The 16,470-nt window shown below is 47.6% G+C and overlaps 2 protein-coding genes across 2 annotated transcripts in view; one reads left to right on the top strand and one right to left on the bottom strand.

Moving 5' to 3' along the window:
• arfgef1 (ADP-ribosylation factor guanine nucleotide-exchange factor 1 (brefeldin A-inhibited)) overlaps positions 1 to 16,470 on the top strand; it is a 46,373-nt gene that overhangs the window by 17,096 nt on the left and 12,807 nt on the right. The window contains 16 exon segments of the mRNA XM_062479099.1: positions 1,213 to 1,597; positions 2,078 to 2,197; positions 2,427 to 2,729; positions 4,275 to 4,413; positions 6,043 to 6,277; positions 7,740 to 7,839; positions 7,930 to 8,069; positions 8,154 to 8,262; positions 12,851 to 13,052; positions 13,203 to 13,314; positions 14,048 to 14,186; positions 14,189 to 14,252; positions 14,471 to 14,555; positions 14,692 to 14,857; positions 15,532 to 15,683; positions 16,113 to 16,241. Coding sequence (XP_062335083.1) covers positions 1,213 to 1,597; positions 2,078 to 2,197; positions 2,427 to 2,729; positions 4,275 to 4,413; positions 6,043 to 6,277; positions 7,740 to 7,839; positions 7,930 to 8,069; positions 8,154 to 8,262; positions 12,851 to 13,052; positions 13,203 to 13,314; positions 14,048 to 14,186; positions 14,189 to 14,252; positions 14,471 to 14,555; positions 14,692 to 14,857; positions 15,532 to 15,683; positions 16,113 to 16,241 — 2,580 coding nt within the window.
• On the bottom strand, positions 9,455 to 10,350 carry LOC134034814 (uncharacterized). The gene has a single exon (XM_062479448.1). The coding sequence runs from the start codon at positions 10,257 to 10,259 to the stop codon at positions 9,738 to 9,740; it is 522 nt and encodes a 173-aa protein (XP_062335432.1). The 5' UTR covers positions 10,260 to 10,350; the 3' UTR covers positions 9,455 to 9,737.

Consider the following 16,470-nt stretch of genomic DNA (forward strand, 5'->3'; position numbering starts at 1 on the left):
TCTGAGCTGGCATTTCAATAATGAGCTTAGAGCGATAACGCGCCAGGCCAGTCTGTCTCTGGGTCAGGCTGTGTTCGTTCAGAGCAGTTACCATCATGATAATTGGATGGTGTCTGTGTAATTTACCCTTTAAAAATAGAAACCTGTGCTGTTAGATGTTTCCCCCTGCATTAAATTGTAACGTGATTGTAGTTACTTGTTAAATTAGATGGAGCAATTGTATTGAACGATGATAAGAAATCAATGTAAAATATAAACCCGGTATACGTTAGGCTTACATAAGTTCGGGGTAATGTATTAAAGTCCATTGTAAGTGGGAGGAAGTGTGCCGTTCTAAGAATATCACAGTTGTTGTATCTCCACTCCATATTTTCATTTCGACCACTCTTCATCATTTCAAGTTTCCCCTAGTTTGGTGGATGTTTCTGTGATGCGCCTGCACATGGACTGATCCTGTCAGCGGGCTGTTCTGACGTGGCTTGGCTCAACAAAAACATCTGAATCTTCAGTGCTTGGAATGGATGTATCTTCTCTCAGATTGGTCTACAATATGTACCATGGTCGACATTTTGCAAGACGAACCGTTCTAAATCACATCAAGAACATTGTGGTTAGCCTATCAAAAGATTACACCTGCTTGAAATGGCTGTTGAGTTAGAGTCGAGGAACGCTTTAGGTCAGTTCTTCATGTTCTACATATTCAAGTGGTGTTGTAACTCTGCCTAAACTATCACCTAGGAGTACATGTGGTATGAGACCGTTTAGACCAAAAATACTCTTTCAGCCCTCAGTGCCCTGAAATAGACCAGTTTACATAAGCAAGCATGCTATGATTCCACAGTGTGACTCGTCAGTGTTTCAGTGAAGCATGTCCGATACTGCAGTATGAGTCCTCAATCAGTCATAAGCACACACACACACACAGCCCTCAGCCCAGGGGAACCTCAGTGATGGGCTCTCTGTCCCTGGAACACTGTGGGTCCAGTCTGCCTTTCTGCTCCTGTTCTGGCATACTGGAGCAGAACGTGGCTCTGATGCTTTGTAGGGGATTGTTAGAGTTAGTCCAAGCTTGTAATTAGTATAACGAGTTTGTGCACATTTTCAACACATTGTTGTGTGTGTGTATTTATTTTTGCCTGTTTGCGTGTGTGTCTATGTGTTTGTGGTGTGTCTGCTTGTATCCTTGTGTTTAAACTCCCCTCCCCCCACCAGCTTCAAGAGGCTAAGCAGTTGGAGAGGGACAGGCACAGACAGCATTCCCCGCTCATCCAGCAGCAGGAACCAGACTCTCCAGGGCTGCAGGGCCACATCCATCCCCCAGCCAAGGGCCCGGCCCGGGAGCCCAATGGACCCACCACCCCTACCACCCCCACCACCATCACCAGCCCTGCCCCCTCCACCCCTGCCCCCTCCACACCCTCCACCCCTGCCCCCTCCACCCCGACTCCACTGGGAGGAGCCGCTGGCCCGGGGGACCTGGAGCCCCAGGAGAAGCAGGGCCCCGTCTACGAGAGCCCTGATCCGGAGAACGGCTCGGAGCCCTGCAGGGCGGAGGACGAGGAGACGGAGGCAGACCAGGCCACCGCGGCAGCACAGAGTGAGTCTGCAGCACGCCTCAGTTTGTGCCCTCGCTCCCACACACACACACACACACTCACATACACTGACTCAGTGGCACAGAAAGCAGCTTATGCTGTTGAGGATGTGTTTGATGACACATGGTCTTTGATTATTTCTGTGTTTCTCTATAGCTGTGAGGAAGGTCTAATGTAATAGAGATTCTGCCGTGACATTTTGAGTTTTTGTTTGGTCTTAAGGACAGCATAATGATTATATTTTCTTTACAATAAATCTAGCAGTGCACAAATTCTTACACGATTTCATCAACCTTGAGAGAAAGTAAAGTAATGAATATAAAGTGCAGAGCATGTAGAGGAGAGCGCAAATTATTTTGTGAAATAGTTTGTCTGCAGACTATATTGCTTTTGAAAACACAAGCTTGTCGTGTTTGCCTTTTGTATCAGTATTGCCTAAGTTGGTCGGTGGTCCGTGTTGATTGAAAGTGTTTGGCCCACAGACGTGACCCAGCAGCATGCGAAGGCTGGCGATGAGGCGGATGAGACACCTAACTACGAGGAGAAGGCCCAGGAGATCGTGCAGAGCATCCTCCAAGAGGTGCTGCACACTGTGGCAGGAGGTGAGCTCCACCTCACATCTCCCACACAGGGAGTGTGGCGGCCATTGTGCCCTCTCGGGTCTGTGTTTTGTGTGGTGCGTTTAATGCAATATTGCATTCATATATATTATGAATATTAATATATTCCTAAAGACCCAAATCCTTTGAGTGCATTGGTTTTGTTTTTCTTACTACTGCATTTTGGTGAAAGAGTCATGTTTTTACCCAGACATGATTAACTACCCCAAAGGGAACTGCCTGGACCCAGAGAGCCTGTGTTCCGATGCCAAGGAGCCCGCTGGCGAGGGCGAGCGAGTAGAGGGCGAGCGAGGAGAGGGCGAGCGAGTAGAGGGCGAGCGAGGAGAGGGCGAGCGAGGAGAGGGCGAAGGCGCAGAGGTTGTCACGGAGACCACGCCGAACTCCCTTGAGGACGAGGCCGGCCTGGGCAGCGACAGCGAGAACGTCCACGCCAACGGCATCCCCGGCACGCCCATTTCCGCCAGTTTCCCCCCGTCTCTGCCCGACGACAGGCTGTCGGTCTCCTCCAATGACACTCAGGTGAGGGGCCCACCTGGCCATTTCTACATAATGGATTGGCGCCGCTGTAGTTTGTTTTCCCGTTTTTGTGCGGCTGCCAGAGGCCAAATATGGGTTGGAAATAGATTTGACAATATGAAAGTGTAAATAAAGCGTCTTTCACCAAATGGCCCATAGACAGTTTTATAACAAAGTGAATAAATTTTTTACCCTTATTCACCCCAATATGTAGCTTTGCTGTCCTCTAGACATACGCATATTAATGCTGCTTGAGGCTGTTGAGACAAATAAAGCAATGTTTTCAGTCGGTCATGATGAAAAGGGCAAGACCTGTGAGGCCTTGTGTTACGCATGCCTCCCGAAGGAGAGCACGCAACACCCCACTACGCACAAGATCCCTGGGAGCGTATGAGAGAGACGTGGAGTCGTGGTGCAAAGCAAGGGAGGCGGAGGCCAACACTGCCGTTCAACAATTTATTAAATGGAAAAAACGTCCAGGAAAAAAAGGTGTCTGGGCACAAACAAAGCAAAGAAAGTAAAATAACAGTTTCTATCCCGACCTTATCACAGTGGTTCCCTAACTAGCACCGTTCTGGCGCTCTACCCAAAGTACAAGGGTTGGTCGGCCCAGGTCTTACCTAGTGTTTATATACAAAAGGTTATCCTGCGGGTGGTGTAAGCCCGGGGGAAAGAACCCCCCCACACACACACAAACCACAAACAAACAGATATTCGGTCACAGAAACCACCTTGGAACTCTGGGGACGGAACACCTTGGTTATTCAGCCTCTGTACTGGCTTTCATTGATTCGTGACTTTTAGGTCTGCCCAAAGTCTTTAACACATTTATGTAACAACTCTGATATATTTCCGGCAAGGTCTGAGCGCTGTTCAAGTTTGTGTTTGTCTCAAATATCTTTTCTCTCCTTTGGGACATTTAGCAGCAGCTTTCATCACCAGCGATATACAAAGGGGATTTGGACCTCTGACCTCTTTATCTGTAGTCATTCACTCTACCACTGAGCTATACCCAGCTTGTATTAACCCTTGTGTTATCTTTGGGTCGTTCTGACCCATCAGTCATTGTGACCCACCGTCGTATTGCGACAACTTTACCGCATACAAAAACAAAGTGAAGCATTTTCTTTTAACCGTTGGGCTGTCTCAGACCCCCCACATTGCGAAGGTTAAAAGAAAATTATTTGTATTTGTTTTTGTATTGGGTAAAATTGGGTAAACACAACGATGGTTCGTTATGAACCTTTGGGTCATGTGACCCGAAGGCAGCACGAGGGTTAAAGTAATATAATATAAGAAGCACAAAGTCCTTCTATGAGTAGACGGGTTCAACCTTGATGTTTCAATTTAATGAAATTACTTTATGTTGACACACTTCAATCAAGTGAATTGAAACATGGAGGTAAAACCTGGGAGGTGGGGAACTGGAAGTGTTGCATCTCACACAGCCAAGGTGAAGTGTCGCAGACGAGAGAGAAAAACACATCCAATTCACCTGATATTCCCTGCCTTATTAAAAGTCATCCATCTCTTGTGTGTTTACCTCAGGAGTCGGGGGCAAACACAGGCCCAGCCCCAGGAGCCAAGTTCTCCCACATCCTCCAGAAGGACGCCTTCCTGGTGTTCCGCTCCCTCTGCAAGCTCTCCATGAAGCCCCTGTCTGATGGACCACCAGACCCCAAGTAAGAGACCTGGCTGCTGTGGAAGAGTGTACAGGATGTTCTTTACAAGACCCTTATGACAGGGGTGTTTTTTGAGATAAGGCAGTCCTTCCTTAGCCTGTTTCCTCTGCCTCACAGCAGTGTCAGAGAGGCCAGATGTAATCTAATTTTGCCTTGACCCAATAGGAAGGAGATTGTATTTGGGGTTTCCATGTATTTTCCAACTCAATGCAGTGCAGAGAGAGATCTGATTGGCTGAATGTGGTCTTTTTTCCTTCATATTTTATAAATTTGGTTTCTGAATGTAACTCAGTTCTGATTGTCTTTAGGTTGACATCATACTATTACCCTACGAATTCTATGTTCCCAGTTTGTCTGTGTGTATGTTTGTGTGCCTGTCTGTGTGTTGTCAGGGGCGACAGGGAGGAAGGCTTTGTCACAGTAGCAGTGATCAGTGATGTGCTATGTCATTGTCAGACAGAGGCCTTTTCACTCTCCGAGATTAACACCAAGACTGCTGTGGCTGATAGCTGCTGCAAACACACACAGCCACACAGCCACACACACACACAGCCACACACACACACACACACAGCCACACACAAACAGCCAAACACAGAGCTGTGTTATCTGGTTAAACGCTTGCTGTATAGCCCCAGACACTTGAATAGAAAGGATCGAGGATGTGTTAACATAAAGAAATAAAATATTTTGCTTTATTTAATTTGTGATGTGTTGAATAAAAAAAAAAAAGATTGAACTGGAAGTGTGTCTATCATCTCCCTGATAGGGATAAATGCAGTGCACATCTGAAATAGGTATGTTTTTTACTTTCAAAATGTAACGATGCAATCTTCAGCGTAACTGAGGGAGAAGCTGAAATGTTCTGTACCGAGGTGTACATTTTGTTTGTGCTTCCCAATCTTGCTGCAGCTTAAATTATGAAGTGTTTACCCCATGCGGGGACTATTTTTCTGTGAGTCAGAGATGCAGGGGTGTAGTTCGGTGTGTCACATCAATCCTCATCTGACTTTGCAGGAGAGTCAGAGCACCTTTAAAATTGGAGCATGTCTCAGCAAAGGTTGTTTTCGGGGAAAACAAAACTCAAACATTCAGACAAATGCATTAAGCTATAGGATGTTGTTGTATGGGTGAATATTGATTGTGTTGCTGTGGTTACAATCGGATTATCATCTTCCATCTTGTGGTCAATAAGGAAGTGGTTTCAATATCTTATTAGTCCAGTAAGATGGTATCATACAGTAGCACAGCTTTTTACAATGCAACTCCATGTTCATCTCAACACACACACACGCATACCCATTATCTACCAGTCTCTCATTATCTATCAGTCTCTCTCAATATTTTCTAGATATTGTCTTCTCTTTCTACGTGCTATCATGCCTACATTCTTATTGACCATCCAGCAGGACTAACCCTGCTTTAGATCTTCAACCTTGACTTCCTTCCTCCTGAAATTCTGCTAGACTGGATTTTAAAGCTCAATATATACCTGTCCTCCCCTCCCCCTCCTCCCTCTCTTCTCCCCTCCCCCCCTCCCTCTCTTCTCCCCTCCCTCTCTTCTCCCCTCCCCCTCCTCCCTCTCTTCTCCCCTCCCCCTCCCCCCCTCCCTCTCTTCTCCCCTCCCAGGTCCCACGAGCTGCGTTCCAAGGTGCTGTCCCTGCAGCTTCTCCTGTCTATCCTGCAGAACGCCGGGCCCATCTTCAAGACCAACGAGATGTTCATCAACGCCATCAAGCAGTACCTGTGTGTGGCGCTGTCCAAGAACGGGGTCTCCTCCGTGCCTGAGGTCTTCGAGCTCTCCCTCTCTATCTTCCTCACCCTGCTCTCCCACTTCAAAACCCATCTCAAGATGCAGATTGAGGTAGTTACGCGGTTATTTTGGGGTCATAGACCCCAGTATTCTACCTTAGTCCTTTATTATTGAAACTCACAATCACTCTCCATCCAACAGTGTTTAGTTCCTGACCGTCTGTGTCGTTCCCATATTCCAGGCCTATTCCCTTCCCCATTCCCATATTCCAGGCCTATTCCCTTCCCCATTCCCATATTCCAGGCCTACTCCCTTCCCCATTCCCATATTCCAGGCCTATTCCCTTCCCCATTCCAGACCTATTCCCTTCCCTATTCCCATATTCCAGGCCTATTCCCTTCCCCATTCCCATATTCCAGGCCTATTCCCTTCCCCATTCCAGACCTATTCCCTTCCCTATTCCCATATTCCAGGCCTATTCCCTTCCCCATTCCCATATTCCAGGCCTATTCCCTTCCCCATTCCAGACCTATTCCCTTCCCCATTCCCATATTCCAGGCCTATTCCCTTCCCCATTCCCATATTCCAGGCCTATTCCCTTCCCCATTCCAGACCTATTCCCTTCCCTATTCCCATATTCCAGGCCTATTCCCTTCCCCATTCCCATATTCCAGGCCTATTCCCTTCCCCATATTCCAGGCCTATTCCCTTCCCTATTCCCATATTCCAGGCCTATTCCCTTCCCCATTCCCATATTCCAGGCCTATTCCCTTCCCCATTCCAGACCTATTCCCTTCCCCATTCCAGACCTATTCCCTTCCCTATTCCCATATTCCAGGCCTATTCCCTTCCCCATATTCCAGGCCTATTCCCTTCCCCATTCCAGACCTATTCCCTTCCCTATTCCCATATTCCAGGCCTATTCCCTTCCCCATTCCAGACCTATTCCCTTCCCTATTCCCATATTCCAGGCCTATTCCCTTCCCCATTCCCATATTCCAGGCCTATTCCCTTCCCCATTCCCATATTCCAGGCCTATTCCCTTCCCCATTCCCATATTCCAGGCCTATTCACTTACCCTCCTCAATGTCGTAAAGCCCTTGTATGTTTTGCATGACTACCCATTAGCCAATCAGAACGCTCGTACTGCCGTTTCCATATAATACATTTTGATATTGACACAATCTCTCAATACGGTTGGCAGCTGACACTGGTGATTTATGGGAGATGTAGTTTATGACAGAGTGGCTGTAGTAGTAGTTCTGCCTCAGTGCGAATGAGTTTCCATATTACCTGTTTCCTGCTGGTGGTACTGATTTATAGTCCACTTCCACTGTGAGCTCAGCCTATAACATTTCTCCAGACTGAAGTTGATGACTTGATCTCCTCTCTTTGCACCTGTAAATAAAATCACATTTGTTTTTAGTGGAGACTAATGTCTGGAGCTGTCTGAAACGACTGGTCAGTTGAGAGTATGTGTTAGCGAGTGTTCAAGACTCAGACAAACTGGGTAGCTGTATTTATGAAGATTTATTGACCGTTGTGGTTGATCCCGTTCTGCTTTCCTCTACAGGTGTTCTTCAAGGAGATTTTTCTGTACATTCTAGAAACTTCCACAAGCTCCTACGACCACAAATGGATGGTCATACAGACCCTGACTAGAATATGTGCAGGTTTGTAGAGTTTTCTCGTTATAACCTGAAATAAATGTGGATTGGTCTGTGCTTTTTCTAACATTTTTTTATCTCTCCTTTATTCCTCAGATGCTCAGAGTGTGGTGGATATTTATGTGAACTATGATTGTGACTTAAATGCTGCTAATATCTTTGAGAGGCTGGTTAATGACCTCTCTAAGATAGCCCAGGGTCGGGCAGGCCATGAGCTGGGCACAACACCCCTTCAGGTGAGGCTGGCTGACTGGCTAAATGAACTCAGGTATTGTTTTGGCTTCTTAAATTCCTTACTGACTTGTGCCTGTGCCCTGCAGGAGTTAACCCTCAGAAAGAAAGGCTTGGAGTGTCTGGTGTCGATCCTCAAGTGTATGGTGGAATGGAGTAAGGACCAGTACGTCAACCCCAACTCCCAGACCAGCCTTGGTGAGAGACTGACCCAACACTAGTCTGTAGGCAGACCCATTAGCATTCTGTTGGTGGCCCAACATTGTAGTCCTGCACAGTGTATGTGAGCATATATGATCATAATCTACCCAACCTGTGGTCTTAATTATTTTTGTTTCAAAAACATTTTGGAAAAAAGTTTAGAAAAAGTTTAAAGGTTGAAGAAATATTTTGGAAAAGGGGTTCAAAAGGTTGTATATACATTTTAAAAGTTCTATACGGTTTAACAATGTTTTGTTGAAAAGTATAAAAAAAAAATTATCCGATTCAATCTGAGTGTGAGTTAAGACAGCAATAACCAAGTTGCTATTGCCACCAAGTTCTAGACCTGGCCCTTTTTTTTCTTCTTCAAGGCAATAATAAGTCAGTTTTTTTGTTTATTTTTTATTTAACAAAATCGCTTTAACAGGCACCATGAAGCCAGAATTGACAAAAAAGACATCTTCAATGTTGATGATACAAAGAACAGAAAGTACAAAATCGTCCCATGTGGAATTATCATATTGGGCAGAGTAGTAACATTTGTAGTTGATCTTTTCTACAGTTCAGTCCATCATAACAGCACATTTAAAATGTAAGAAGTTGAGCAGAGCAAAAAACACAAGTGAGAACCAAAAGGAACAAAGAGATACCTTGGGCTAGCTGTAGCATGGTGAATATTACTTCCATTTAGAAGCCAACCTCTTGAGGCGTGTGGGGTCACCAGTCTGAAAGGAATTCACTTGTGGGAAACAGCACACATACAGGACCCTCAGCTACGTAACTAACTTTTTATAAGAGTCTGAGGAGGCTTTGCTGCCTAGCAACACTTCAGGAATGTATAATATATCTATAAAATCCCAAAAGTACATTCCCGCCCGCCCGCCAGCTTTAAGTGGAATCTTTTGCTCTGGTTTAAAACGTGGCAGGAGGTAGGTCACGGATTTGGTCATGAAAAATTAAAAAGAGGAACTGAAATGGTAAACAGGTCCCAATGGACGCCCCCAGGTAAGGGAACATGTCGGTACTAGGTGAAAACAGGGCGAAGGAACGTCGAAACAGCGCCTGCGAGTAGGAATGGGTTACTTTTCACCGAAGCTAGCATTTGACGGGACCAACAAGACATTGCTTTTATCATGTAACCAAAACGAAAGGCTGAATGAGCATATTGTCTCACCACACATCGAACTAGATCTTTCTGTTTAACTTTTAAACATGGTTTGTAAAGGAATGGCCGAAACTAGCTTCAAAAGGTGCTCGAGTTACAGGAACACAGAATAGGACTACTGAAGAAAAAAAATCAGGTCAATAACACAACATGGACATTTGAGGAGCGCATCTGTTTTTAAATACAGCCAGCCAAGGGGATGATCTTGAAACAGGGAGGATTTATACTCGTGTGAAGCATAGCTAGCATAGCTAGCATAGCCGCCTCTGTAGGAGCCCCCCGACCGGTCGCCATAGCCACATGGCCCCTAATTATTGTCCCTGTAGCCACCGCCGCCGGAGGAATACCCGCCACCACCACCACTCCTGTAGCCTCCACCACCGCCGCCATAGCCTCGATCTCCACCGCCGCCGCCATAGCCCCGATCGCCTCCATCATAGCTCCTGCCGCTGTATCCCCGATCTCCACCACCGCCATATCCTCCACCGCCGCCATATCCTCCGCCACCGCCATATCCACCACCGCGGGATCCTCCTCTGTAGCCACCGCCGCCTCCACCTCCTCCTGAACGGCCGCCACCCTTTCCTGCTTCATCCACGCGGATCGTCCTGCCATCCACGGTTTTTCCGTTCATGTCTTCCAACGCCTCCTTTGCGTCATCGGCGTTGTCGTACTTGACGAAGCCGAATCCACGAGACCTTCCTGTCTCTTTGTCTCTGATCACATCAACTTTATCTATGTTTCCATACTTGGAGAAAGCCGCCGCCAAAGAGTCTTCGGTTGTGTCGAAGCTCAGGCCACCGACGAAAAGTTTTCCTTCGTCGGACATCTTTCTTTGTCTTTAGCTGGCGGAAACGAAAGCTGCTGGTGCTCAAGCAATGCACGTCGAAAGGAAAGACTGGGTGGCGCGCTTTCAATTTATTGACCTTTTCACCATGACGTCACAACAATAATACACGTTCTTCCGGGTTGCAAAAGCCAATGGCACCACTAGTGGAAGGGAGTACCATCGTCGGCCGTAGCCTGACACAAACAGAATAATTGTTTTATCTACCATCTTATACTGATCGACACTTCGTCTTCTTTGGTCGCTCCAATAAATGTTGCCATTAAAACGAACAGTTTGGCTCCCGTGGTGTTGTTAAACATGCGCGAATTAAATGAATCATATAGTGTGTGTTAACTTTACTGTGCACTGACTTTGGCGGTAGAAAGATGACAATGATCTGAATGGGAGAATTGTGTTCAGAGAGTTAGCCGAACCCTCCCAGGGCTATCAGCCTGTGGCTGCACTTCATCAATGGAGTTAACTGGGGTTAGATGGGAGGGTAGCATCCTTCAGCACCGACAGCACAGGTTTGGGAGATCGAAGGTTAGCATTCAATCATAGAGGCCAAAGTCCGGGGACACAGAGCTGGCATTCATCAGCGTTTTCTAGCACAGACCCTGAGAGAACAGGCTATCAGTCAGCAGCCCAGAGGCTAACGCAGACAGGCTAATTCGACTGGAGTAGGCTAATACAGCACAGATCCGGTGCTGGTCATTGATGGAGCACACGGCCGTGAACGGCAGAGCTCTAGTCAGTGTGACCCAAGGCCGTACTGTAGCCATGGAGTCAACATTGGGGGGGACGAATTACATTTTTTATGATAATTTCGGACAGCGTGCGTGGTTGCCTGTCGTAGCGTAGCACATTTTTATTTTTATATCAATACATTGGGGGGACGTTTTGACCAGATTTGAATATTGGGAGGGATGTGTGTCACCCCCAATATGTATTATGATTACGGCCTTGGTGTGACCCGCCATGGCGCCTGCGGACTGCAGTGAGCTGATGGGAAGGGGGGAGTATTTTACCATGGGGAACTGGGATTTTCTGAGGGTTTGAGATGTATGCGCTGAAACAATCCTGGGGCTAGCCTGAGGCTAACTTCTGTCTCTCCAGAAGGCTAGGATGCTAAGTCCCAGACAGCCACCAGAACAACACTTCCCCCTGCCAAAGCATTACAACCAGATTTGTTACATACATTTAGATTAGATACATTTTTTCTCATCTCATAATTTGTTCATTCAACAGTGAAAGGTCTAATGGTGTTCTTCTCTTTGTATTTACCTAAGTGTATGTAATTTTACAAAATGTAAATGGGTTTGAAATGATGCCTCACATCAATTAGAGTAGAGTAGGGCTCTCTTTGCTCCCCTCTCGCTTCAGTGGCTTATCAAACATTTTGTGCTTTATTTTTCTGGGATGACTTCAAAGGGAGAGCAGGTAATAGTAGAAAGTTGTCTGGTGTTTGGTAGACCAGTTCGTGTAGAAACTGTAGCAGTCATTTTGGGGCTTAGTTCAGAGGGGTGCTTAATGTGGCTGTGAGCCACATTAAGAAGTCCTGTGTGCATTAGAATCCCTAGCTGCCTGTCCTCTATTAGCATTAGCAACCTTAAGAAACCATAAACTCTAGTCTCGTCAGATCTACAAAAGCAGACTGTGGCTTTGATGTATTATTTATACAGTTGTTGTAATCCGTGCAGTCATTTTAAGTTGGTTATATGTTGTGAGAATAGTCTACATAATAGATCATGAGAGAGAATGTAATTTCCTCTCATAAAGATTAGTACTTTGTGACACCATGAGTTCTCCTTCTCCCTGCTCCTCCCTCCCCCTCTCTCCTCGGTGGACACGGGGCATGGAAGCGTTCTGCCAGCTCACATTACCGTGATGCTGCCCTGAATGTTTCACAGAGTTTCCGATGGGGGGTAATAAGATCACCCAGCTAGAGCACAATGTCTGTTAGAGTCCAGGCTGTCCTGTCCTGCCCTGTCCTGCCCTGCCCTGTCCTGCCCTGCCCTGCCCTAGCCGACCCGTTCCAGGCCGGTGAAAACAGCAGCTCCCGCACCCTGCCTCGACCCTGCCCGCTACTCCCTGCACCCTCACCCCTGCCTGGCTTCTCCTACTCACATCCTGCCAGCAGCTTTATTACATAACTGACCTTTTTAATGACCTTTCAACCTCTTAACACAGCTTGTGTGTGCGTGTGCCTGTGAGTGCGTGTGTCGATGGGCTCACTGTAGCAGACAACAAGCAATGTAACACCTATACAAAAGCCTTAAGGTCACCCTGTCTCTGTCGGTGGAGTACAGTAGTTTCCTCCTCCACTATTACAGCTCCATCTCGCCACAGACTAGATTAAGATCTTCCACGCCTGGGCTACAACCAAGCGAGAGAGTAAAACATTATTAGAAAAGATTTCGGAAATGGAAAAAGTGGTTTCAATGGAAAAGTTCTGTCTCTTTCTCTGGGGAAATACCAGAAGTTTCTCTCATTTTCCTCCCGATATTCTCTCTTCGTCCTCTTCTTCCTCCCCCCCTCCTCTTCCCCCCCCCCCTCCTCCTCTTCCTCCACCTCTTCCTCCCCCCCCGCAGGTCAGGAGAAGCCCTCGGAGCAGGAGACGATGGAGACCAAGGCTCCGGAGAGCATCAACCGCTACGACAGCATCAACTCTCTGGACTCCACCTCCTCGTCCGGCATCGGCAGCTACAGCACGCAGATGTCTGGCACGGACAACCCAGAGCAGTTCGAGGTCCTCAAGCAGCAGAAGGAGATCATCGAGCAGGGCATCGACCTGTGAGTAAACACACACACACGCAACCTGCTCATAAACGCTCGCTCTCCAATTCTAGTTGAGGTGGTTTATCCACAAATAATGGCCTGCGACCCTTCATCGAATTTGTTTGTATAGTAGCTCTTAACCCCTTAACTCTGGTTAACCCGCAGGTTCAACAAGAAACCAAAGAGGGGCATCCAGTATCTACAAGAGCAAGGCATGCTGGGAACCACCCCGGAGGACCTTGCTCAGTTCCTGCATCAGGAGGAGAGGCTTGACTCGGTAAAGAGCAGCTCTGGTTGTATACACACACTCACACACATAGTCACACATACTCATACCGTCTCACATACACTATCTCTCTCTCTCTCTCTCTCTCTCTCTCTCTCTCTCTCTCTCTCTCTTCTCTTCTCTCTCTCTCTCTCTCTCTCTCTCTCTCTCTCTCTCTCTCTCTCTCTCTCTCTCTCTCTCTCTCTCTCTCTCTCTCTCTCTCTCTCTCTCTCTCTCTCTCTCTCTCTCTCTCTCTCAACCCTGCCTCCCTCTTCCCCTCCATTCATCCCATCCCTTCCTTCCTCTAATCCCTTCCTCCCTCCCATCCTCCCACTCCCAGGCAATTTGGACTCCTTTACACGGCAGAAATGTTTATCCTAACGACTCGAGTGCTCTCGGCTGATTGGCCAGCCCCGAGGGCACCTCCGTATGCAGTGATGAAGTGCGTTAATGAGCGTTTACTAACGTGTGTGCAGTGCAACAAGGGCCCTTCAACAGCTGCTTCAGCCCTCTGACTGCACAGACATAAATGGTTTCCCCTTCGCCGCCTCTCTGAAAGGAGAGAGGCGCATCAAGACAACGTGGGCTAATTGTCCGTCATCGAGTAGCACTTGGAGTGGATGAGAGGACTAAAGTCAGACCAGCGCTTGCTTTTTCCCGTTCATATTCCTTCATTTCTCTCTCCTTTTTCTTTCTCCATCTTTTTCTCCTTGTCGTCTTCTGTTGTCCTCACTCCCTCTCCCAGACTCAGGTAGGGGAGTTCCTGGGGGACAACGACAGGTTCAACAAGGAGGTGATGTATGCCTACGTGGACCAGATGGACTTCCAGGGGAAGGACTTTGTGTCGGCTCTGCGGATCTTCCTGGAGGGCTTCCGTCTGCCCGGGAGGCCCAGAAGATCGACAGGCTCATGGAGAAGTTTGCCGCCAGATACCTGGAGTGCAACCAGGGGTGAGTGTGAGACGGCTGAGACGCATCTGTTCTCTATGCAAATGATGGAACCTGAAGGTAGACATAAGGACAAGCATGGAATAAGTGTTTGCTGTAATGTGAACAACATCTGGATCTGAGTCTCTTCATTAGTGTTTACTGACTTTTCTGTCTCTACCCCCCCTCTCTCTCCCTCTCCTCCTCTTTCTCTTTTTCTTTCTCTCTCGCTCGTCCCTCAGGCAAACCCTGTTTGCGAGTGCAGACACTGCCTACGTCCTTGCCTACTCGATCATCATGCTGACAACAGACCTTCACAGTCCGCAGGTACAGTACCCCTGCAGTCTGGGGCACAGGAAACCAAACGCCCAAATCACCTCTAAAACTAAGGACTAGACCTAAGTCGTGTCAGTCATTCCGTTTTTGACTGACCCATGCCTCCGTCCTCCCTCCTTTTCCAAAGGTGAAGAACAAGATGACTAAAGAGCAGTACATCAAGATGAACAGAGGGATCAACGACAGCAAAGACCTGCCGGAGGAGTACCTGTCGGCCATCTACGACGAGATCGCCGGCAAGAAGATCGCCATGAAGGAGACGAAGGAACTCACCCTCAAATCCAACAAGCAGAGTGAGTCTACCCCCCCACCAATCCCCCCACCCCTCCATCAGACACGATAAGAATGTCATTACAGTCTGAAATTGAGCGTGTCAAATGATAATTCTGCACACAGTCGACAGAATTAAAGGGCCATTTGTAGAAGCAATAGATCTGTGGCAAGTTACCAGCTCCAGATGTAAATCAGCAGTCTTCATCTGGTGTCTGTGTGCAGGCTATTGAATTTCCATCAGACTCAGACTTAAAAAGATTTGGATTTGGATTAGATTGCTTAGCGGATCGTTAAGTATGAAAGTTTGGGATCTTTGTTGAATAAGAAAAGTTGTACTCAGAAGAAATATCATGTCACGTGCTGTATTAAAGATAACGTCTCAGACATGGTTGCAGAAGAAATTAGAGATAGAGGACCTCTTGTCCCAGGGTTAGGTGTGCTTGTGTGAAGGTTGTGCTGGTGTTGTCAGGTGTGGTTGTGTGAAGGTTGTGCTGGCGTTGTCAGGTGTGGTTGTGTGAAGGTTGTGTGAAGGTTGTGCTGGTGTTGTCAGGTGTGGTTGTGTGAAGGTTGTGCTGGTTGTGCTGCACTTACTGCTATTGCACTTCTGGTTAGACCTAAACTACATTTCGTTGCCTTGTACCTGTACTTGTGTAATGACAATAAAGTTGAATCTAATCTAATCTGGTGTTGACAGGTGTGGCCAGTGAGAAGCAGCGGCGGCTGCTCTACAACGTGGAGATGGAGCAGATGGCCAAGACAGCCAAGGCTCTGATGGAGGCGGTCAGTCACGTCCAGGCCCCCTTCACCTCCGCCACACACCTGGAGCACGTCAGACCCATGTTCAAGGTAACACACACAAACACTCTCACACACACTCTCACTCACACACACTCTCACTCACACACACACTCTCACACACACACTCTCACACACACGCCTGGAGCACATCAGACCCATGTTCAAGGTAACGCACTCTCACACACACACTCTCACTCACACACACACTCTCACACACACACTCTCACACACACACCTGGAGCACTTCAGACTCATGTTCAAGGTAACACACACACACACCTGGAGCACTTCAGACTCATGTTCAAGGTAACACACACACAATCACAGACACCTGGAGCACTTCAGACCCAAGTTCAAGGTAACACACAGTAAACACACACAGCATTTTCAGACCTATTTAGAAAGCTAGTTGGAATGCTCCAGCGTGTATGAAGCCTGTCCCAGACCTGCAGCCTGTGTCGTGTGGTCACATCACAGCTGGCGTGGACGCCCTTCCTGGCAGCCTTCAGCGTGGGCCTGCAGGACTGTGACGACCCCGAGGTGGCCTTCCTGTGTCTGGAGGGCATCCGCTTCGCCATCAGGATCGCCTGCATCTTCACCATCCAGGTAGCCCCGCACGCCCTCTGCACCCCGTAGGACTGCAGACGTCACAAGTACTAAAGGGTTTCACACAGTAGTAGGGTGTGTGTGTGTTGTGATGAAACAAAATGTAAACAGTGTACAACAATGTAGGGGAGTCAGGTGGCTGAACGGTTAGGGAATCGGGCTAGTAATCAGAAGGTTGCCAGTTCGATTCCCGGCTGTGCCAAAATGACGTTGTGTCCTTGGGCAAGGC

This window comes from Osmerus eperlanus, chromosome 15 (assembly GCF_963692335.1).
Source record: "Osmerus eperlanus chromosome 15, fOsmEpe2.1, whole genome shotgun sequence".
Taxonomy (NCBI): Eukaryota; Metazoa; Chordata; class Actinopteri; order Osmeriformes; family Osmeridae; genus Osmerus; species Osmerus eperlanus.

What these genes read in the sequence shown, in the direction of transcription:
- LOC134034814 (XM_062479448.1), bottom strand. Translation starts at nt 10,259, where the DNA reads ATGTCCGACGAAGGAAAACTTTTCGTCGGTGGCCTGAGCTTCGACACA.